The sequence below is a fragment of the Lepisma saccharinum genome, chromosome 9, assembly GCF_977018435.1.
Source record: "Lepisma saccharinum chromosome 9, izLepSacc3.1, whole genome shotgun sequence".
Taxonomy (NCBI): Eukaryota; Metazoa; Arthropoda; class Insecta; order Zygentoma; family Lepismatidae; genus Lepisma; species Lepisma saccharinum.
Window position 1 is genome coordinate 39,588,416 of NC_139237.1, and position 25,484 is coordinate 39,613,899.

Consider the following 25,484-nt stretch of genomic DNA (forward strand, 5'->3'; position numbering starts at 1 on the left):
TGCAATTTTTTCTGAGTACAATTTTAACCCCCTAGAGTGCAACTAATTATCCAGTTTTACAATTCTAGCCCCCCCCGAAAAACAAACTGCGTACGCTGGTGAGTGGCGTGCGTGTCCTATGTGAAAGTTGTTTGAAATTTAACATGTCTGTCTCTCATTCTCTCTCTCTCTCTCTCTCTCTCTCTCTCTCTCTCTCTCTCTCTGTCTCTCATACGCGTATATACACATAATGTTGTTTGTTGGCAATTTTCTTAATGGTTTGATAGAGAAATTTTTGACATTTGCCCCCCCCCCCCCCCCACACACACACACACACTGATCAACCTAGCTACGTCCCTGGAAGAAGGCACAAGTGCACTCTTCAACTCACTATGGCGTAACGGTCGGCAGTCATATTGCAACTTTCAACTTTGTAGAGACAACCTTTATTGTATTGCTTGTACATTTAAAAAGGTCACATTGTATTTTGAAAAATTATCACACAAAAAATCACATGCCAGGTGTCCATTGTTTGTAATAGATGTGTGGAATGCATTAGTTGGCTGGAATTTGCGTTCTGATACCGTAAAGTGCGCCTGAGTCTCAAAAGGGGGAAGATGTTCGAACTGGCACTTTGCAGGAAAAGAAAAACTGCACTTCTCGTGAGTCTTTCGATTCGGGCGACTTCGAAAATGGTAACCCTGCCCTTGCTAATTCGGACACAGCCTCTGTGTACTTCACGATATTATGTGCAGTGTTAGCAGATACAATCTGCGAAATGGTAACGACCGTTAAGAAATAGCACTATCCATGTAGAAATAACATTATTTCTTTGTTCGATCTCTGAAAAGCACTCCAAACCAACTGCTCACGATGGATTTGTGGAACCTCGCCTTAGGTTCAATCTCCACTGGACGTGTGCATCGTGGTAGAGGAAGCCGTCCCATAAGACGTCCAGTAGGCGATGTTAAAGACGAGGAACAGGAAAGGAAAGAGTATGATGGCGACACTGTCCAGCTCTCCCTTTTCAGGATTCCTCAACCAGCGAAACCTCATGGTCTTCTTATCTTCCATAAACTGTCTGTTGGCCCTGGTATTTCTTCCCTGTTCGTGTTTTCCGTTCTGAAAGGATACAATATATATCACACACACTCACACACATATACATACAACAGTTACTTTCTTTCAAGAATTTCAGCTGTAAATAGCCACGTTTAGAAATAAAGGCAACTCTTTCCAACTATGCAACTATGTATCTTTTCTGGATACTAAAGTGAGAGAATTTTCGTGTAATCGCATAAGTCACGGAAGCTAGATTCACTGTGTGCTCAATTTAGAACATGCGCGCTTAATTGTAATTCGTCTCTTATAAATACGAGCCTTCAGCGCTTGTGGGTGGATTGCTGCTTTAATTTAAACGTGGTATAGTTGAGCCAGCAAGAAGTCGTTTTTTAATAAGATAAAGTGTTGAAGGTATGTGCACATATAGAGACAGTAAAGTTAAATGAATGATTATTGAAGCAAAGCTGATGTCTTGTCCCATCACGTGTTTGCTGTAATTATTGTATGAATTTATGTATATATATTTTCTTGCAAACAAAAATAATTGTAACACAATATTACGTTCTGCTATATAATAGTATATTCATACATACATATATATATATATATATATTTATTTATATATATATATATATATATGTATGTATGTATGAATATATTACATAGCAGAACGTAATATTGTATTACAATTATTTTAATTTATTTGCAAGAAAATTTCCAACAGAAAGAAACTGTAAATGTAACTTATAGTAAATTTTCAAGTACCAGTATCTGTACTTTATTTACTTTTTAAAAAAATCACTTGATATAAACCGATAGAGAGCGTCTACATGATTCCATTGAGTGTAAAATCATTTCTTTATCTTCATTAGTAACAAAGATATGGGCGTCTGAAATTTGGGGGATTTCTGCAGCAAAATGTACACCTTAAGTTCGTTTTCCAATATTTGGACAATGAAAATATATATTATAAATCTCCATGGCAACGACTACAATCGCGCACAATTAAATTCAATTTTTTTATTATTGTTAGGATGGTTTCCGTGGTATCGTGGCAGGAAAATGATGCATGGAATGAAAATTCTTGTATAATCCGAAAGAGAGCGTTGACCTTTATCTTTGTTAGTAACGACGATATGAGCTTTAGAAATTTGGAGGATTTCTGCGGCCAAATGTACACCTTAAAATCTTATACATTTAATAACAATATAATATATAATCCGATTTTCGGACTTGAAAAAATGATTTTGACATAATTTGAGATACATGTTATGAGACCTCTGATTTTAAGGTTTTAACCTATTTTTTTTCCTTTGCAGGTAAATAAGAAATAACAAGTTATGTCAGCGTATCATTACAAAATGCAGGGTCTTCCCGGTGGCGTAGTGGCAACGTTATCGCCTTGTAATCAAGGGGTTCCGGGTTCGATACCCGGTGGAGGCACATGACACAGTGGTTCGGATACCACTTTAAACTGTAGGTGCAGTCCCAATTAGCCTATCTGTGCATAAAGTGGACTAAAAAAGACATTAATTCATTAAAAAATGCAACAACTGACGAAGTTTTATAGTGCCTAAAATAACCTATTTTGCTTGTTAGAACGTTTTTTAGGTTTATGTAAATAAAGCAAACCTCTTTTTACGTTTATATGTTTTAGGTTTTACAGGATTTTTATATCTCACAGAGGTATTTACTCGGTTTGGTGACGAAACAATTCAATGACTTGAATGCTTGAAACAAGTTTTCTGTCTATCTCTCTGCCCCCCCCCCCCCCCCAAGTCTATGATGTTTTTTAAAGCTCTAAACAAAACAAAATGTCTGACACACCACTCTTACCCAGTGGCGACTCGTGGAATTTTTGGGGTGTAGGAAGTTATGGTACACAGACCGAGGAAAGTTTTCGAAAATGCGTTCAATTACACAGTGACATTTATCGCCTGCACCTTGAATTAGCATTGGCAGGCCCTCCCTGCCTGTCATGTGTGGATTAAGAACAGCTTTGCCAATACCAACCTCCTGATAAGAAAAGGTGCTGTTTCAACTCATAAATTACGCTAAATGTGATAAAATTGTGCCAGGGTTTATTATTATTATACAATTATTAATAATTTATTATCATCATTTTCTGATGACTGTAGGGAATTTTATTTTGCTATTTTGGAGTTCTGAACTGTGTTATTGATTATTTATTGTAGTTAAGCAACATTAGGAATTTCGACCATTCAATAAAATGGTTTTAGCATAGTGCTTGAAAAAAGTTGAAGAAAATTCCATGACTGGTAACGGCGTCCGTTTGTTTTATTTGTGACCTCCAACTCTTTATACCGATTTCCTTTTATGAAATATTCCTCCCTTGTTAAATCGGGAAGGATAAAGAATATATGAAAACAAGAGGATGGATCAGGGCCTGTAAAAGCTTTTCCCTTGGTCGGCATACTTCCTTTTGTTTGAAACAACAAACCTGTTTCTTAAAAATAAATAATCTCCTCAAAATATATTCATTAGAATTTAATTTCTATTTTTCCCAGGGACACCCGTTTTTTAGATGAAGCTGGATTTACCATTATGCCAAACACAGAGTGCTATAGTGCAGGAGGCCTTAGAAAGATCGTTTCGCGCGCTTGCAGCAGACGACAATATGGGGGTGTGTCTGCGAGAACCAATCAGGTCCGCGAATGAGCGAGCCCGGTTGCCACAGCTTGCTCGCTGCACCCTTCTGGAAGGCTGAGTGACCTCTGCCTCTTGCTACCTCGGCCTGTTTGTTCAGCTGAGGAGCAGACGACACGAGAGTATCGGCAATAGTGTGCGAGTGACGTCTGCTGTTAGCCCGCGAAACGCTCTTTCTAAGGCCTCCTACACTATAGGTGCCAACGAAGTTCAAATTTTGCTAGGTTTAGAACCATTATGCTAGAGTTGGCATCACTGTTGAGGAACCCACGGGACCTTCCTCGCGGACCATATAACTGGACAACCCCCTGCGTATCCCCGCCCTCCCTTGCACTGTCCCTCAACCATCTGCTTGTAGGATGACGAGAAAGGTTACTCAGCGGCAGGCAAAGACGGTCGTCTTTGGGCAACAGGTCTAGAACGAGCGGGTGATAGCTAGCACATTGACTCTTGACAGTCGAGTAGCGAACCTTGATTGCGCTCAAAATTTTATAACGCTCATTAAACTCTTAAAAAGTAGAAAACTGGAAATAAGTATAAATGAAACTGTAGAAAGTTCCTCACTTCCTACCTGGAGGAATCGCCACTGCTCTTACCTGCACACAGTGGTGGCGATTAGAGATTAGAGGGGTCAGTTGCCTCCTACTTTTTGCCCCCACATTATGAACTCTTAATGCTAAGGCTTGTGTACTAAGAGAAAGAAAACTGTCCTTGCGCCCCCTCCCAACCCCATCCCAGTTTTGGCAGCCAATCGCCTCTACTGCCTGCACAGTCCAAAGTGCAAACTTCTGATCCACGTGGTCTTGCTCACTTTCGCGTCAGTTCGGTCGTTTTGTGCCATTCACGCCTTGCGAAGTAACGTTTCAACATTCAAATTTGCACCACTGACTATGTTTCCGTTGAAAGATAATTAAAAGATAAAATAAAACATCTGTTTGTACCTTTTTTTCATGTTTTACCAAAATTCACACATGATTTCCAGAGCCAGTAATTCTCGCATAATTCTTGGAATTGAAAGAATTCCAAATGAGTAGCCACCCTGATATTGTGCAGCAAATTTTGCATACTAATTCATTTTTCATGTCAACAAGTAACTTTTGCTAATAGAACAAGTATAGTATCGCAGTAATTTGTGGATCATTTTAAAAATGGTGCATACAAATGAAAATTTGGTTGGAAAAACAATATTTGGTTGTTCCACATACTTACTAAAGTTTCTTACGGTTCTTGAATTTTTATAACGATTGTGTCGAATCAGTACTTATCAGGAATTTTGTACCATTTAAGTTTCTTGGAACCTACTTCAGGATTTTTCAAGCTTAATTTAATATTTTTAGAACTTATTTCAGAATTTTTAGAACCTATTTTAGGATTTTTAGAACCTATTTTAAGATTTTCAGAACTATTTCTAAGATTTTTATAACTTTTTAAAGACTTTTAGAACCTATTTTAGGATTTTTAGAGCCTATTTTAAGATTTTCAGAACTATTTTTAAGATTTTTATAACTTTTTAAAGACTTTTAGAACCTATTTTAGGATTTTTAGAACCTATTTTAAGATTTTCAGAACTATTTTTAAGATTTTTAGAACTTTTTAAAGATTTTTCGAACCTATTTTAGGATTTTTAGAGCCTATTTTAGGAACTTAAAGACACACTATTTTAGAACCTAAAAATCCAAGGTCTAATTATGACAGATTGATGTGGCATACCATTATCTTGCATCCAAGTGTTATTTGCCATTGTTTTGTTACAACTTTTGTAAAAGAAACATGGTAAGCTGAAATTAAATTACATAAATGAACTATTACTGTTTTATTTCGAAAAGCGATTAATATGCTACAAATGCTTTATGTTACAATTATAGGTATCTTGAAATAATCTTAGTCACTTTGGATTGATACAAATTATGAATTACATTTTTTTAATTGAGGAAAACAACAAGTGAGCTACAAAACTGATTTGCTTTGTAACTTTTAGAGTGGTTAATATATTTACAAGTAATCTTCATCTTTAGTTTGTGCATTATAAGGTTTTTGTAGAAATCATTGTACACCGGAGGTACCTACGGCAGCAGAAATTGTAAATCCTCATATTTCTTTGCTGAAATTGAAACACGGAGTTCAATCTTCGGTCGAAGGCCATGCTTGACAAAGTAATGGTTCCATCTTACTGTACGAGCTGTATAGGTGTTAGTACATTTTGCAGTCCAAATATCTCCTTTTGTAATCTGAATCGAGCAGGCTTCAACCCTTTCCTTCCCGTTTGAGACAACGTATATCCCATACAGGTATTTGCCTTCCTTCCCGCATGGGACAGCCTATGTCCCATGACGTAAAGTCATGCAAGATGTCAGTTTTCTGACTACCCGCAGGTCTAATAATGCGATTGCTACATGACTCTACATGTTCTTTGAGTGTCAGAAGTAATTTTATATGATTCGTAACTCTAGGATACGTAGTTTCCAAGATTTTTTTTTTATTACCAGCAGTGCACAATTACTTTTTTCCGTATGTACGAGGCGTGTTGTATAATATTAGAAAACAAAATTCTCCAACTCTATGGAAGACAAGCGGATATTTTTATCCATCATACTGCTACACATATGGTGCAATCCACCTGGATCATTTTTAACCACCCAGTCCAGGCTTTGTCCTCGCCCGCTCCCCCAAATTTCATTTTTTTTTTTAAATTTACATTTGTTCCTTTTCTTCTTTCTCTTCTTTAAACAATAATGCGCAATTGCAATTTTTATTATTTTTACTTATAACCTGATTTATTCTGAACAAAACGAGGTATGATTCGTAACTCTAGGTTACGTAGTTTCGAAGATAACACATTTTATTACCAGCAGTGCAGAATTTCAAATTTCGCGCCGAAAACACTCTGGGAAGGAAGGCTTTTACAAGCGAAATCGGCTTGAGAAGGTAAGGGTCATGAAATTTGAGCTACTGACCATCAGCAACAATTTTTCGTTTCGTGAATTAAGAGGAGAGCTCATATGCAGCTGGAGGCTTAAGATGGATGACAGTGCCATAAAAGTAACACGAAGCAATTACACTCAGAATATACAACATAGTGTAATTTTTGTTCTATCTTGCACAGTTATCATTGAGCTCGGAAGTTGATGATCTAAAAAATCTCAAGAAATTACCTTCAGAATAACCTCAAGATTATTAAATATAATTATTTTTTAATGACCTAAAAAATAATTTTCACTCTTAATTTTTCATAAATTAAAAGAGAGTGGTGGAATAATTCGATAAAACCCGTTGTTTGCTGGTTTAAACTTCCGAAGCAAAAAATAAATAGCAACTACGTGCTATATGTTTTTAAATTCTTACTTCAAGTTTACATAAAATGCACCGTAAGTTTTTCTGCACAAGTAATTCACCTCCTTTCAGGGTGGGGCTTGAACGATTACAGTAGTCGGTCAGGATCTGAAAATATAGCTGCGTTCAGATTGTAATTTTGTATTGATCATATTTTTTATTAATGGCGCACTTGTTAAGACATTTAAATATTTAACATGTGCTAACAAATGCATGAAACAATAGGGAAGGAGCAAGAAGAAACTTTAAAATTGCTTTTTTTTTTTAATGCAACAAAAACACGAAAAATACTGAAAAATGAACTAAGAGCCAAAAAAAGGCCGGACAATTTAAAATAAAAACGAAGATTTCTGGTTCTAATTAAAGGAAAAGAAACTACTATCAGGTTTGGCATTGTCTTGAAGGAGCAGAAAAAAAAGATTATTTTTCATCAACTTCCTAGCCCTTGTTATGAACATACAAAACCAGGTTCTCCTTCCATTTTTTAGCATGACTTAACACCATGAAGTAAGCAAGACATGATTTACTATGCAACCCTGTTTGCTGTCTTAATGTAGATATTAAATCATATTCAAAATTAGCCCCTCCGACTACATGAATCCTTGTCCAGATGCACAATTATATAGAGATTATATGTCTATACCTTTTTCTGTAGTAAGCAACGGTGGTAGGCAAGTTTGGGGTTAGATAGACTTGTTGTAAATCAACGTCTAAAACTTAAACATCCTCTGTATTAACACTTGTTTCTTGTTTTTTCTTTGTTCATCTTCATTAAGTTTGCAACGCTATCAGCTTTTAATGTACTTTTAATGTGAGGGTTCTTCTAACTCCTTTCATTTTTGGATTATCTTCAGGTTATATTTGGTCAGCATTTCGTCACAGAATGTATCAATGGCTGCCTGGTTCTCAAAATCCATTGATATACCAGCTGAAAAGCACTCGTCGATATTTGTCATCTAGGGCCTCCCCGATGGCGCTGTGGTAGTCTCGATTAGCCTTACTGTGCATAAAGTGGACTTAAAACAGCTAATCCACCACCATATTTGTCAGATGACACTGAATGTCAAGTCCTTTCTAAAATATACAGTTCATCCAATTTAATCACATTTAGTTCAGGTCTTAAATGTTTTATTTGTGTCACCACTGCAACTGAATAATGGGACTGGTTTGCAGGGTATGATTCTAATGTGCTTCTTCACAAATGCAATATCTCCATCTGAAATGTTGTTCCCTTTTGTAGCATGTTGTCTTCAGCAGGGCTGTGGTTTCTTCATTCACTTTCAATCGTTTCTGGAGATTTTCAACCCATCCACGATGCTGCTGAAACTTCTCTTACTTCCAGATCCTTCTTCTGATCTTTTCATATTATAGATTATAGTGTTCCGTCTTCTAGATTTCCTCCGATTTCGTAGTGTCTCTTAACAGGGATGAGATTCATCATACTGGAGCAGAGGTATGCACATTGGAGTTCAAAATTACAAAACTTCCAAAACTCCTCAAATAGCTTTTCTCTTGATTAGTAGTCAATTCTTTTAAACATTAATTAGGGCAGATACAGTCTTCACCAGGAAGACTGGTTTCATATTCTCCTTTGCAGTTGATATGTATTCCCATCCACTCTTTCGCAAATCCTTCCGTTTCTACCTCATCCAATGGTTGGCTTTACACTTCCTTTGTCGTTTTCTAGGTTACGTTCCTTGAGGAGTTTTCTGGAGATCTGATGCACCAGTAACTGTATCGTCTGCGTCTGATCCATGAGAACTATCTGCAATAATAGCAAAGAAACACAGATAAATCAAGAACAAGATAATAGCATTCAACAGAAAACATTTTCCCGGAGCAATAGAATGGTATGCAACACAACGAATGCAATAAATAGTAGGAAGAAACTAACACGTACACTTTCTTCATTATCTGCAGAACTCCTATTGCTTGAGAGTTTGAACGATGGATCTTCACAATCACTTATATCTTCCAGGTATAGCAATTGTTCTGATCGAAGTACACGTTTCCCCGGTAAGGCGGCCATCTTACCTTGTGGATTACTAGTAGTACGTTGCTACGAAAAAAGTGATGATAGTATAATTTAGTTCACGTTAGAAAACATAGATGACAATGTTACTTGCAAAGTCTGACAAAAGAGAAAGAAAGATTGACCCAAGGCAGAGTGTCAATTTGGAAGATTTTGTGCAATTAAAAGGTGATGACTATGCGATCTGTGGTGGATACTCGCAAAAGCGGCCGTCTCTCAACATCCAGATTACAGGAAAATTTGCATGTGGTGCAGAATATGTTCCTTAGAAGTCCTGTAATCAGCTTGGAGTGGCACTTTCTGATGGTTTTGGCATCAACTGAAGCACGAGGTCCGCCACCATCTCTGCACCAGTACCAAGGACTTGCGCACTTCGTAACGGGATGTCGGCTGGGAACGTTGACACAGAGTCAGACATCATCTGGTCACTAATGCCCGTTTGCACCAACATTGCACTAACTCGCGAGTAAAAAGTCAGGGTAATCCTCGAGTAACGATCATTTTCTGTTGCACCAACATGAAAGGTTTCATGAATCTCGCGAGTCACGAAACTCTGGATTAACCCATGGAGTGTAGCTAGCCTCAAAGCAAGTGCCTAAACGTCATACAGATGGAAGTGTGTGATTGGTTACCTCTTTCGAGAGGCCGTGGTTGGCGCGGTTCTACACGTGGTGTAGAACAAGGAAAGAGAGGAAGTAACGGTACAAAACAGTGATAAGCAACGGGCACGAGAAAATTTCAAGCACGGAATAAAGATGGGGAAAACATATTTACGTGAATAAATTTTGATATATTGATGCAGCTTGCAATCGCTGTAAGTAGTGTCACAGTTATATTTGTATTAGCTTTCGATATACCTATATATACATATCAGTGTTTGGAAGTAACTTGTTACAAGTAACTCAGTTACAAGTAACAGTTACTTTTTGAGAAAATGTAACTGTAACTAGTTACTTTTAAAAGTGAGTAACTGTAACTGAGTTACTTCTTTACGATAGAAGTAACGTTTTAACAGTTACTTCTACAGTTATTTTTACAGTTACTTTGCGACACTTAAATTGCTATGTAAGTGTCATAAATTATTGACGATTTAGGACTCAAAGCGAGCCGGAATTTAGTTTCAGCTGTGATATAAAAGCCCATCCTTTGATACATTAATTCTTGCAAACAATAGATGAAGAGGAAAAGAGAAAGTTGTTATATTAAATTTGTCTCCTGGCGGTGGCCAGTCGGTATGCTCCAGCCAGGTGCAGGAATTTCAAGGTTTATCGTATGTTTCATCTTTCGTTTGGTAGACCTGAATTCCAAAGCGATATACACACCTCGGAAGAGGGGTGGATTTCCCAGAAGCGAGAAGATAAGCTCCTAGGAGGAGAATTCCTTCCTATTGCTGACAGTTTGCAATTGTCAGTTGTGTGCTGTGAAGTGTGCCTGGTTTCTGTAGTTTGTTCCTCTGTGACCTTATAACTTCCCCCTTCTGTAAGCAGCATCCGATAGTTTCTTTCTTTGCTATAATATCGGATTAAGCTGAAAAAGGAAATACTCGTACTGCAATATTTCAGTGTTTTTACGAAAAAATTCAACGATACTGGTAGTGTGAAGGAAACTGAAGAAGACGAAAGCTAGCAAATACGTATATGAATGGAAAACAATGTAATTGTTTCCACGTGATTTCCTTTATCTCAGTTCCTGATAATTTAAAAATGGAAGGAAAAATATTTCCGGTTAGAATTCGCTTATTTATGATTATTCAGCATTTCTGGACATTTTTAAAAAAGTGATATATTTTGGTAAGCGCTATTCGTTTAAGAATTAAATGAGAACCCATTTTCTTGAAATAACAGATCTCACCATTATTATTGATACAACAGTGAATTACAACACTCAAGTGGCAAACGAAAGAATCAGGAAGACCCTAACCATCATTCTCGCTTGTTTATGTAATCGTCTCAGAGAAGAACTGAAGGGGTAAGTTTAAAATGTCATTTTCACCTTCATTGATAACGCACAATTATAGGCTACTACATTATAATTTTTTTTATCATTTTCTGGTTCATAAGCACTTGCAATTGTACAACAAATTTATTTCTCTATGACACACCCTGTATGCGAAACAGACCTCCCTTCTTAGAATATATTCTACGTGAGTGATATCTCTTTCTCTCTTTCTATACAGTTTCTAGACCCCCCCCCCTCCAATGAACATTCCTTAAGAACAACAATGATAGTAAATACAAATGTTCAAGTCGCAGTAACTCAGGTTAACCTCCGTGGCGAAGTGGTTAGCACAACGCACTATATGTCAGGGGTCCCGGGTTCTAGTTCGTTTCGGACATGGATGTTTGTGTTTGTTCCAATGAGAATACAGAAAAATCACCCCCACCTTCAGCCATGGTCAAAAAAGTGTAGGGCTCTAACTCCACACACCCCTCAATACCCCTTCATGGCGTCGCGCAAAGCACAGGAGAGCACTTTATATTGTAAGAAATATAAATATACGAACACTTATATTATGTACGTACCAGTAACATAAGTAAAAGACATGTTAGTCTTCTCAAAAAAAAATTATAACAATTAATGATCGATTTCTGTAATTTGGTTGCAAGAAAATTTTCAGCAGAAAGTAACTCTAAAAGTAACTTACAGTTACTTTTGAAGTACATGTAACTGTAACTGAGTTACTTTTTAAAATGAGTAACTGTAACTGTTACTTTTTTTAAGCAAGTAACTCTAACAGGTTACCTTTTTAAAAGTAAGTTTCCGAACACTGATACATATACATGTATCTCCACGTAGCATTCACGATCGTTTCATAGCTAATGTTTACATCGCTACGTGTTTCTGGATTATGCTTACGTTTATATTACACGTGCAATTTTACGAACTCTGTACTGCAGAATGTGCACAGTAAACATCTGCCAAAGTATATATTTAATAACATACTATATATTCCTTGCTTTTTATATACGCAGTTTGAGTCTATTACTCCCCATTTTACATTTATTTAGTTTTGAAATTCTGAAGTGATACATTACAGGTTGCGGACGGCAGCCATTACTCCGCTGCCCGTGGGTTTACGCCGCTTTTACTCGACGATCTCGGAGGGTAAAGTTGACCCTCCTTTTACTCCCAGCTACCCGGTGTTTCCGTTAGTGCAACAGATAAACAGCTGAATCGGTTAACTCTGAGTTTACTCTTACTCGCGAGTAAATTGACGTTGGTGTAAACGGGCATCTCTTGCCACCGTTAGCAGAAAGTACGAATTAGCTATTAAATACTACCACTTCAGGGATCACAATACTACCAAAATTACAAATATTTTTCCAGACAGTTTGGATATTCACAATATTCAGTTGTGGTCCATAAATATTATAAACTAGGGATGTGACGAAGCTGAAAATTTACCGATGTCGATGTACTCACAGATAATTTTTGGAACCGATACGGACGCCGATATTTAACCGATTCCGATACATAAGATTATTAAACAGAAATGAGATGTTATTTTCAGCATGTCAAAAATAAATTTGCTATGTACATTAGTAGGTGAAACCCAACGTTCTGGAGCGGTCTTTTGACCTACTTTTGGCCTTACGACATTTTACTATAAGGCTGTCTCCCCTTACGATATTTTTCTGTAAGGCTAGACCGGTCCTTTGACCTACTTTTCGCCTTACGACATTTTACTATAAGGCTGTCTCCCCTTACGATATTTTTCTGTAAGCTCAGTTCTAGAGCAGTTCTTTGACCTACTTTTCGTAGTAGGTGGAATCGCCGATCCTAGGCCCATCCTTTGACCTACTTTTCGCGCGCAGTGTTACCAACTCCTCACTCGAAAAAATCACCAAGGTTTTTGTTTTTGGGTATAACCTAACCTAAAGCAAGGAGGTGGCAACCTTGCTTGAGGTATTTTCTTGCAGTGTTGCCAACTCCTCACTCGAAAAAATCACCAAGGTTTTTTTTTGGGTCTAACCTAGCCTAAAGCAAGGAGCTGGCAACTTTGCTCGAGGCTTGCCTTACAGTGCATAAAGCAAGGTTGCCAACCCGCTGGTACTTTTGCCATAGCCTTTTACAAGAAAAAAAAGAGAAAGGGAAGAGTTAAACAACCGACAGCTTACCCACAGCCTTTTTTGCTCTAACCTAACCTAAAGCAAGGAGCTGGCAACTTTGCTTGTGCAATCAACCCCGGTTGACCACCCCTCAAGTAAAAAATCAGCGTTGCCAACTCCTCACTCGAAAAAAAAACCACCAAGATTTTTTTTTGGTCTAACCTAACCTAAAGCAAGGAGCTGGCAATTTTGCTTGTGCAATCAATCCGGTTGACCCCCCCTCAAGTAAAAATCAGCGTTGCCAACTCCTCACTCGAAAAAAATCACCAAGGTTTTTTTTTGGTCTAATTTAATCTAAAGCAAGGAGCTGTCAACTTTGCTTGAGGCTTGCCTTACAGCGCATAAAACAATTTTTACCAACCTGCACACAGTGGGCAAGGAGAGCCGGCACTGCCGTAAAAGAGAGAGAGATGGGTGGATGGCAACGCAGTATGTGTGTGCGTGTGTGTGTGTATAATATGTAGCATTATTAACTAGAGTGTGTTGGCAATTTACTTGCAACTAAAAAAAAAAATAGAGATGCCAACGTTGGTGTAAGATGAAGAGAGAGAGAGAGAGAGTGAGATTTATGGCTGGCAACGGTAACGAGCGAATGCGCCATATCGTAATTTTCCAACTCCGTATATCGCGACCTTTGTAAACCTCTCTCGGGGGAACGACGTGTGCCACACACACGCGCGCGCGCGCCTGTATTGTGACGCAAACAAACAAATAATAATTGTTGTTTTTTTAGGATACCTGGCCCCTATAACCTCGCGAGGGTGCGTGGTGCCCAACACGGTTCTAATGGCCGCGGCTAACAAAGTCGTGCCTCTGTAGAGTTTCACGTGTTTTTTTTTAACCCCCCCATAACTCCCTACAGAGGACCTCCGTGTGTAATGTGTGTGTTTTATGATTGAAGAGAAGAAAAAATTTTGGTTAAGAATAGAAAGTGTAAGAAGTAAAAAAGTTTCCGTTGGGTGCTGCATCTGAAAGAAAAAAAAATATCCTCAAAATAGTGTACATAATATGATAGAAAAATATAAAAAAAAATGTGAATGCAAAAATTAGTGTGAATGATTGTTTTTTTTAAAAAAATAATAGAAAAATATAAAAAATGCGAATGCAAAAATAAGTGTGAATGATTGTGTTTTTTTTAAAAACAAAAGTGGTGCAAGAAATAATACGTACTTTTTTGATGCAGAAGTCTAATGGTGCGAGCAGGTTTCTTCCTCGTCATGGCATCCCCATTCTCGGGTGTGGATGTTGCAGTCCAGCAACCTCAATTTGGTGTCGTCGGGATCAAGCGCCACTTTGTTGATTGCGGATGTATGCAACTGGTCGATGGTACTCGTGATCCGATGTTCGGTCATGCGTTTGATTTTTTTGTCGAACAAGCACGACTTGTAATCTTCTACGGTCAGTTTGTTTGTGCTCGAACGCCCCACCCCCTTTGCCTTTTTTATTTCGGTCTCATCCTGAATTTTGATGGCATACATTTTCGCTCGAAGACCAGCAAACTCTGCGATGATGCGGCCGTTGACTTCATCCTTCATCTTCCCGATCGTCATTTTCTGGCTGTCGTTGAAGAGAGCGTGATCTTTGGGATAGTTTGAGAAGTCGAAATGGTGGCTCATGCTTTTTAGATCTTCGTATAGATCATCGGTGTGGATGTTGTACACGAAGCTGTCCGTGTCGGTGTACGCCACCTCGATCGCCTTTCCATAGCGTGGTTTCATGATGTCGTAGTGAAACTTGTACATGGCCAGCTTCGACAACTCGAGGATCGCAACTCCCACGGCGATTGGTTTGTCAAATGTTATGTGGCGGAGAGCACGTTCGATCAATACCAACGTGTCGCTCAGTATCGTGAAGTTCTTGTACGTGGGCTGAGCGACGAGCTTGTTTATTTTCTTCGGGTCGGAGACCAAGTTGATATTTCTTCTTTTCCTCGCATCTTCCATGCTCTTGCCGTAGATGCTGTTGTTCATTAATTTGTATAGGTCTTTGTCTGCGGAAGAAGAAGCTGATGCTCGACGTTGAGTGTTGCCGTCGATATAGGGCGCTAGCCACCTGGTCTGTCTAAACTTCAATCCCGAGTGCACGCGCTTCAAAACCAATCCATGCTGGAGGTAGAATTGTAGGAGACGATAATGCACCACGTAATTCTCTTTGCTCTTGAAGGTGAGCATCAGCTTCTTCTCCGGAGTCGATTCCATCACAGGTGCCATCGCAAATCCATGGTGTTCTCGATGAAGCGATGCAGGATATTCCAAATCTACTTTCAGGAAACATCCATTTTCATGATCTTCGCTCCATTCCAAACAATCTTGAAGTTCCTGCTCGCTCATCCATTCGTATTCTCCGATGGGCAGAGTCTCGGACATGGCATAACCATACAGGTTGTTCATGTCCCAGTATGCCAAGAAGTTTGTCGGTTTCCCTGCATCGAAATCGGCAACATATGGATTGTTGGCTTTGACGTATCGAAGGGGACACTGGACGATTCCACCGCGTTTTGCCTCTTCGACAAACAAAAGTTGATTGACGTTTTTGATGAGTTCTATCTTCACCTTCGTGGATTTTAACATCGCCTGCCAAGAATAACCCGGTGTGGTGTAGCTGAAAGCGGGGTCCAAACCATATGCTGCTATTCCTCTCGAGCGATGGAGATGAAAACGGTCGCTCAATAGCGTAACATCCAGCTTCAGATACAGATCGTGATAGTCGGCCATGGTTTGACAAGAGAATGTAGACCACACGAGCTGAGCATGATGGTAGTCCTCTTCGCTGCAACGGGTGTCGCTAAGACGACTGTAGAATGCTTCTCTCGGTGGTAATGATGTTTCTGAGAATTTGGAAGCATCCGTCATGTATTCGTACGGGTAAACACCCTTGCGTCTCAACAGTGCTAAATGTTGGTCGCCGAAACATTTCCTGGTGGCGATCAAATCATCGTTGGTGAGTTGAGACGCGAGTGTCGCCAAACTCGAAGACAGAAAGTTGTAGGAGTCCAAGAAGCGAATTTCTACGCGATTGCCATTTCCAACGTCCACCTTCTTGCTGAATGAAATGAATTTCTCGTTGGTGCGAGCTATGACGCTAATGGGTTGAGCGTCGCATCCCATCTCCTTTATGAAGATTTTGGCGTCGTAGCCCTCCAAATTGTGAATGAATACAGGAATAAATTTCGGTTTTTTGATTTGTAGATTACAGTTGTTACACAGGGGGGCCACATATTTTCCCGTGTGATGATTGTGGTGGCGAACTTTGACATTTTCGAGGGTGAAGTTACATTCGCACGCATCACACTGAGAGGCAAGGTCGTATGCTTCCTTCTCTTCCTGGGTAAGAGGCTCCATTGCTTTGTCTTCTCTTAGTAGAGGAGCTAATCGTATGGCCATCTGTTTCAAGGTTTGAACGAATTTTTGTGGAGCATCATTGCCACGATGTAAAATAACATTGCCTGTGTTGTTGACCATCAATCCAAAAGCGCAGGCTTCGTGATGTAGAATTTCGGTAGTGCTCGATACGCTGGGATTCGGTTCGCATGTGGCGAGTGGAAGTTGGAAACTTTCAAAGTCGGCACATATCACCACGGGATGCCAGAGCAATGCGGTGTAATTGGAAAATGTCATGTCTCGAGAAGGCATTTTGATAGTCGTAGCCGAATGTTTACTACACATTTCATGATGATCTCGGAGTTCTTCATCGGCATTCTTTTTTCCTTGACCGTAGAATATACTCAGGCATCTGTCGCATACTCCAATTTTATGGTGATCTGTGGTAATTTGACTTCTTGTTAATTTTGGAAGATTCTGAATTAGACAGTAATGATAATTATCATCATCTTCGATCAGGAGTAATCTGATGACACGATTACTTTTAATGTTGCTGTGTCTGAGAACGTAGATGGTGTTGTTTTTGTCTAATCCGAAGATGTGTACTGCTATATTTTCGTTTTTATCTGTCTTGTACTGTGCCTCAAATTTACTAATGTCTCGTAGATTTACGGGGTAATTAATGCCAGCCATAGGTTTTTCAAATTCTGAGAGATATTCCGGCTTGTTGTAGTGGTATAAACGATGTTTATCATCATTGGCTGGGTGATGATCGGCAATGATGCACCACAAAAAGCATCTGTTATCCTCATTTTGAATGTTGATGATGGCTTTCTTACTGGCTATTTCCGGGGGCAAATTGATGTAGCTGGATGCTCCCATCGGGTTGTATCGTGCCACCTTCAAAGTTAAAGTGTGAGACGAACCGCAAAGTGTCCAACCCGATCCACGTTTTTGGAAAGTCTCGTGCTTGTTCAACAAAGCGTCAATCATCTGGTTGCAAATGGCAACCACCTCATCGACGTCGGCGGCGTGGAGGCTCTTTACACCAGTGTAATGATGGAAAGTTTCTCGCTCTTTTTTTACGTTTTCGTAAATGGCGGAAACGATGAGGTGGATTTTCAACGAGCATTGCAACAAAGCTTCGGTGATAGACGAAATTAACTTGCTTTTGACCGAGCGAAAAAAGTTGTTTAGATCAGATGTTTCTTCAGATCGGAAAGTCTCCTCGGTTAAAATATTTCGAATACTTTCGCCGGCACTCTTCTGCTTCTTTCGTGGCGCTTGATCGTCAACATCGAGCTCTCTCTTACTTGATCCTTTGCCATGCACATCCTTCCGATGTCTTCTCAAGTTAGAAATGGATATATATTTCCCACATTGGTCGCATGCACGTTTTGCTTCCTTCTTCTCCATTCTTTTGCTAAGAAAAAAAGATGGTTACTAAATTGCACACATTTTTTTGTGGTGTTATTTATATTAGATACGTTCTCAATTTTTTCTTAAATAACCAACATGAATCTTTTTGGTTTCCGAAAGCAAACAATGGAGACTGTACACCCCACGACGACAGATCATGAATTTCTACCTTCCGTATTAACTAAACTCAACGGTCTGTTGATCATTCACCTCAACAGCATTTGGACGAAATTGGATGAGGACGTGGGCAAGATATTTTATGTTTTTAATAACAATTTACATTTTTACGAAATTCCGATCGACGGGAAACTTCAAATCACTGTGAATCCGGAAAACGCAGGCGAAATCAAAATATCTACCGGCAAGAATATTTTTCGAATCAAGCACGACAAGATGCTTTCTAACATGGCATACGATGTGTCTGCAGGAGATTATTTTTACATAGAACTCCTCGGAGATTACGACAAACTTATTCCTCTCTTCGTAGAATTACGAATCGTCTATCCTATTATAAATAACCGTTAACCAAAAATGCCTAACGACATTTTCGGCAACACCAAGCGTGTGGACCACGCAGAAGAGATTCTCATGTTGGACATTCGAGTTAAGAAGTTGAGGACCGATTTGATCGCTTTGCAGGAAACCTTAAACAAAAGTTTAGAGTCGGAAATCGCTACGCTCCAAACGCAATGTCTCGACCCCATTCTGAAAATCGATTCCGAACTGAAAACGCTGATAAAAAATTATGTCGACGTACCTTCTTACGACAACGTTCAAAATATACAGTTGAGCGTGGATTCGCTTCAAAATGATTTGGCCAAATTACGGCAATTTCAAGCGAAAAATGAAGATTTGGAAAAATTGAAACTCGAAATCGAAGAACGAACTTCCGCAATAGAAAAGAATTTCTCTGAACTTCAAACCGTCGTGAACGATATTGATGTAGAACGCTTGCACGTTGTTGTTTCCAAATTACAAGAAGAATTCATCGCCACGTTGGAAGAAATTAAATCCAAGTTGCAGACTTTGGAAGATACCATGACGAACCTACCATCGTCGGACGAACTGCAGGTCATCGGTAAAAGCGTCGCGAACATAAAAATTCAATTGGAGGCCTATCGAGATTTCGAACACATTCAAACCACCATCGCTACGCTTCAGGCGTCTCTGGAGTTGATCAACGAAGAAATTAAAAATATTCACGCTGAAGCGAGAGCGTTGACGAGCATTCAGGACACGTTGAGCACGGTTCAGCAGAAGATCCAATATTTAGAAAATTTGAACGTCGAAACGAATCTCGCTCATTTTCATCACGTACTCGACAACATACAGGGTGACTTGGAATCGTTACGGACGAGCGTGCCTTCGAGCGAAGATTTGGAAAAATTGAAAACGGCGGTGACGGCACTATCCGATTCGAGCGACATCAAAAGTTCGTTGAGCGATCTCGAGAGTAAAGTGGCCAATCTCCCCACCTCCAAAGAATTGCACGCTTTGAAAAGAAACATATCTCGAATGCTGAAACGACTGGAAACGGAAACGGCGAACGTGGAACAGATTCGAGACGAACTTGCTTCGCTGGTGTCGACGCTGCCCACTTCGCAGAGCGTCGCCGACCTTCACACGCAGTTTACAGAGATGCGAAGCATCGTGAACGATCTTACCGAGAAGAGCTCGAAATTGAATCAAGTCGAGAACCTTCAGAGTATTGTCGTCAACATCAGAGATCAAGTCGGAGTGCTGGAATCCACGCAGGAATCGACGCTGGCCTCTTTCGGTGCCAAGTTGCAAGAACTCAACGAAAGCTACAAGCAGTTGAACGTGGAAGTGAAAATCAAACCGTCGTTTTCTACCGTAACGGATGCCATAATCGAGCATTTGCTGCCCATCGAAAATAAACTCGGACAAGTTCACAGTAATCTGCTCGGCGTCGACACTAAATTCGCTAAACTGCATTCTCTGCAAGCCATCGAAATCAACAGCATTCCCAATCAACAGAGAATCTCCACGTTCGTCGAAGGTAACAAACTGTACATGCTACATCCTTATCATCCGTACTACAAGTTTCTCCTCGATGGCACGATTCAGATAAACGAATTTTCGTACTGGTCTCACGGTAGAAAAGCTAGCGTTCCCACCATGACTTTGATATCGAATCGTGGTGTCCAGAAAGCAGGAAACATTCCTCTGGCACGTTGGAACGAAACGCGCAACATATATGAAATACACGAAGACGAAGATCTCACCGTTTTCGACGTGAGTGCCGGCGATAAGCTGATCATTCAAAACACGAGCGAAGTGCCACCCTCTTTGAATCCCATCACGCTTGTGCTTCTCTTGAAACGTAATCTCTAAAAAAATGTCTAGGCAAGCCATCGTCGAAGAATTGCATAAATCTGCACGCCGCAACTACGAACGTTTGGCTGTGGTAACCAAGGGCATCGACGACCTCTGGCAAAGTGACCTCGTGGAGATGAGTAGCGGCAATTTGAAAAACGTGCATAAATTGAACAAGGGCAACAAGTACCTTCTCACCGTCATAGACACGTTTTCGAAATTCGCATGGGCTCTACCTTTGAAGGCGAAAACGGGAACGTGCGTCACGGAAGCATTCAAATTAATTTTTCGCGAAAGCGGCGGCAGACGACCACGGTTTCTGCAAACGGACAACGGTAAAGAATTTTACAACGCCGTATTCCAAAAGTTTATTCAAAAACACAAGATTCGACATTATTCGAGCTTCAGTCACATCAAAGCCAGCATCGTGGAAAGATTCAATCGAACCTTGAAAACACACATGTGGAAACGATTCACGCTTCGGGGAAATTACAAATGGGTCGACATCCTGCCGGAACTCGTTGACACCTATAATGATACAGTACACAGAACGATAGGCATGAAGCCAGCCGACGTTACGAAATCCGACGAGCAGCGTTTAATTTCTACAGTTTACTGTCCAAAGTACACACCCACGACAAAAAAAGCTAAATACAAAATTGGAGATCGGGTGAGGATCAGCAAATTCAAACGCACCTTCGAGAAGGGATTCACAAAAAATTGGAGCACGGAACTCTTTACGGTGGTTCGAGTTCTACCCGGAAACCGACACACGTATATAATAAAAGATAGTAGCGGCGAGATTTTGAAAGGAAGATTTTACGAAGAGGAACTCTCTAAAACAAAACACCCCGACACGCACCTCATCGAGAAAGTATTGCGTAGGAAAGGTGACAAACTGTTTGTCAAATGGCTGGGACTTCCGGAAAAGAGTTGGATCGACGCGAACGAAGTGATCTTGTGAGTACGTGGAACGTGGTGAAGCGTCTACCGGATCCGGAAAGTCAAACAAGAAAAAAAAAGAACGGCAAGTTGCTTCCCGACAGCATCCGCTGTCTGATCGTAGGTCCTTCGGGGTGTGGGAAAACGACACTGCTCGTGGACAATTTTCTCCTCGCACCGAATTGGTTAGATTGGAAGAACAGGCACCTGTACGTGTTCTCGAAAAGTTTGGAGCAATCCAAATACCAGCAACTGATGAAACTGTACGATGGTCTGGATATTGCAACGTTCGCCTCGGAAATAAAACCACTCGACGATTGTCGTGAAAATTCAGTCGTCGTGTTCGACGACGCCATCCTGGAAAATCAAAATGAAATTCGCAACTTTTTCACGCAAGGTCGTCACAAAGGAATGGATTGCTTCTACCTAGCTCAAACGTTTTCCAAAATTCCAAAACAGTTAGTGCGCGACAACGCTAATTTCATATGTTTGTTTCGTCAAGATCACACCAACCTCAAGCACGCGTACGATGACTACGTAGGCGGAGACATGAACTACAATCAATTTTCGGAAGGCTGCTGCTCTACTTGCTGGAACGGTGACGATTTCGGATTCGCGACGATCGACATGACGAGGAAACCCAACGAGGGAAAATACAGAAACAAAATCAACGATTTTCTAAACGTTGCGACGTTGTGAGAAACGACGTATATAAATAACGTCATGACGAAACGAAAAATCGAAGGCGAAAATCTCAAGCTTCGCGATTACCTCGCGAAACGCTTCAAAGGTTGGAAATCCGAGAATCGCGGATTCTACGAAGAGAAGAAACGTCAGGATCAACCCGTGATCGATGCCATCAGCGGTCTAGGTAAAGAAATTAAAAGTGTCACGGAACAAAATAAAAATTTGATCAACGAACTCGTATCGCTCGCAGCTAAAAGTTACGCCGTACCCACGCCCATTTCGAGCATTCCTTCGACACCCTTCGAACTGAAGGATGCACCGGCACGACGTCGAGCCATAGGCAGCACGTCGTCGTCTTCGGATAAAATCGAGTTGGGACCTTTGGCACGAGACTACCTGAGCACGGGGAAATTCGACAAGGATGAAGTGTTCGGATTGTATCCCAGCATGGAAACCAACGAGGGTGGTGTCGTGTGGAAGATTGGGAAATCGAAGGTGACCTTCGAAGGCAACGACATTAAAGTCAATTTAGGCGACAAGGATAGTTGGAACAGGTATCCGGGTACGGTGGGACTGTGGGAACTCGTCGCCAAAAAGCAGCCGAAAGATTACACCGACGAAGATTACCAAAGTTACAAGGAAATTCTGATCATGACGGATGCCTTGTACCAGAACAACGACGCCTCGCAGAATAGGGTGAAATCGAGCAGCGGCGAGAAGTACAGGAATCTCATCAAACCGATTTGGAACCAGGTCAAAACAGGCAGCGGCGTCAAACGCTACAACACGCTACCCAAAGAATTCGTTTGGGTGGACGACGTTAGGAAACTCGTGGACCGATTGTTGGTGATAGCCGGCGAAGAGAATGCAGGCAACCGTAATTTCTACAACGAGAAGGTTGGCATCGTGGACATGATCAGCACGAAACTTTCCAACTTCATCGTGAACGACGACAAGGGCATAGGTTACCTGATCAAAATCATCAACACGCTGCCTCCGAAATTCTGGAACGTGGCCGAAGGAAAGGGACTCGTGAACGACATCATCAACAAGTTACCTTTCGAGATGCATCTACCTGGCTACCAGTACTGCGGACCGGGTACCAAACTCGAGAAAAGATTGGAGAGAGGAGACAAGGGTGTGAATCCGTTGGATGCCGCATGCAAAGATCACGACATCGCCTACAACACCACGCAGACGGATCTGAATGCACGTCACGAAGCAGACAGAAAGTTAGAGCACGCAGCTTTCGAAAGGTTCGTGAGTAGAGACGCATCGTTGGGTGAACGGGTCGCTGCACTGGGTACCACCATCGCCATGAACACGAAACAAAAATTGGGGTGGGGTATATAAATAACATACAGTAAAAAAAACAACATGGCTTGCATAACTGATTTGCCACCCGAGCTACTATCTAAAATATTCAAAAAGGTAGTTAACGGAGATGTTAATAAACTTGTAATCATGGCAAAAACAATGCCGGAATTTCGCATCCCTTGTGAAATGGTTCTCAAGGACCATCTTCGGGAGATCAGTGGCCTGAGGTGCGGTGATCTCAACATTCTGCTTTCGGCCGCGGGGGAGAAATTAAACGATAGGTTAGATGAATTGCACGAGGCGATGCAGGGAAGAAGGCGGTATACTGATGATTGGTACAAGTCTGAGCAGGAGAAGAAAAATATCATTACGCACATCATCGCGTTTTCCGAAGCACGGACTTTCTTCCTCTGTTAAAAAAATAATAATATATATACGTGTCAAAAAAACTTGATATATAAATAACACACATCATAAAAAATAATCTTCGGTATATATAAATAACACACATAGTGAAAAACAATTAAATTTCTCTAACACACACACTGAAAATTTCTCTTCTTCGAAATGACAACTGAAAAAATGAGTGAGCTCCAAGCATTAAAACAAATGCTAAATTTGTCATTCGAGTATGTAAAAATTCGGGAATTGGAAGTCGACAAATCTTACACGATAACTTCCGGTTCAATCGTTTCTACCCAGTATGGTCCCAAGGTACGCCTGTTGCTCAACGCACAATACAGTCTATTTTTACCAGATCGATACGCTAACATGTTATCGGACGAGAAGCTATCTATTTTAATCGAGAACAAAACTCAAATCGTGTACAAGGGGACAAAGGAACTTTTTGGGAAGAAAACGAAGCACGTAATAGAATTTGTGTAGCGACTGCGAGAGCCGTGAAAAAAAATCTCATAATATTTATATATAAATAACATACCGTAAAAAAAACTACACAAGAAAAAATCTCAGAATATATATAAATAACATACCGTGAAAATAACACATAGAGCATCAACATGAAGCCCAAGGGTGTCGTGTACCAGATACCATACTCCAATCTTAAAAATCTAGGTGCCCTCGATGGGTTACTCACCAAGAAACAACGCGAGAAGAAACGTTCTTGCTTGTCGAAAGGACATGGAATGAAATTACTGCTCAGCACACCTCAATTGAGACGGTTGCAGCGTTCGCGAAAACAGCAAAAGATCGGAGGTTTCATATTCAGCATCCCGGCCATCCTAGCAGCATTGGGGGCCGTTGGAAGTTTGGCTGGCGGAAGTGCCGCCATCGCGAAAACCGTCATCGACTCAAAGAAGAACAAAGCGGAATTGGAAGAACAGAAACGTCACAACCTGGCCATGGAGAAGAAGGGGAAAGGTATAACCAAAAAACAAAAAAGCAACCTCGATGCTTTGAAGAAATATAAAAAAAAGAAACAGAGGCACTCACCAACCGAGACATTGAATCTCTGATCGAACCGTTACGAATCAAACACTTCAGAGGAGTTTTCATGTCCGACTCGTTACCTTCAAGCGTCAAAAAAAGAGAATGCGGAGTAGTCAACTTGGACGGTCAAGAAAATCCAGGCACGCATTGGATATGTTACCACAAAAATGATGATAAAGCATTCGTTTTCGATTCTTTCGGAGGTGTTCCACCTACAAATTTGGTTCATTATCTGAAAACGAACAAAACCTCCATATACTACAACGACGAACGCATTCAAGATTTCGGAGACGTGAACTGCGGTCATCTCTGCCTCTCCGTGCTCGAGTTTCTCTCTAAAATAAATAACCCTACGATCGAGGATTTCCAGAAAGCATTGTGGAACCTCAAACAGCATCACTAGGATGGGCGTGTTCCATCTCACGAGCGAATCTTCGATCTTGAAACTCACGTTGCACGACGACATCGTCTATCCTAAATCCGTGGCTCTGCGTGCATTCTACAGCATGTACCTCATACCTAACGTTACGCAGCACAACAACAAAATTAGCGTCGGAAGCGAACACATCGTCGTCACGCCAGGCCAATACAATCTTTCCACTTTGCAAGCTCAATTACCCAAAGGCACGTACCTTTCTCAAAATTCGGTCACGCACAGAGTGGAAATCCTATCCGCGACGGAGACCGTGGACCTGGGCACCATGGGAGAACTTTTAGGTTTCGAGAATGACACCAAACTCGAAGCTGGCATCAAGCACACGGCAGTCAATATTCCTAAATTTCTAGCCATCGAAACTCTGAACGTTCACTGCAACGTGGCGGAAGGTATGATCA

General features: G+C 40.6%; 1 protein-coding gene across 1 annotated transcript in view; it reads right to left on the reverse strand.

The window, feature by feature from the left end:
* Positions 1–445: 445 nt before the first annotated feature.
* Positions 446–25,484, reverse strand: part of LOC145992635 (gamma-aminobutyric acid receptor subunit gamma-2-like) — a 78,535-nt gene continuing 53,496 nt past the window's right edge. Inside the window, exon 9 of the mRNA XM_083129005.1 lies at positions 446–1,101. Within this exon, the coding sequence (XP_082985131.1) occupies positions 880–1,101 (222 nt within the window). The 3' untranslated portion in view covers positions 446–879. The remainder of the gene's footprint in view (positions 1,102–25,484) is intronic.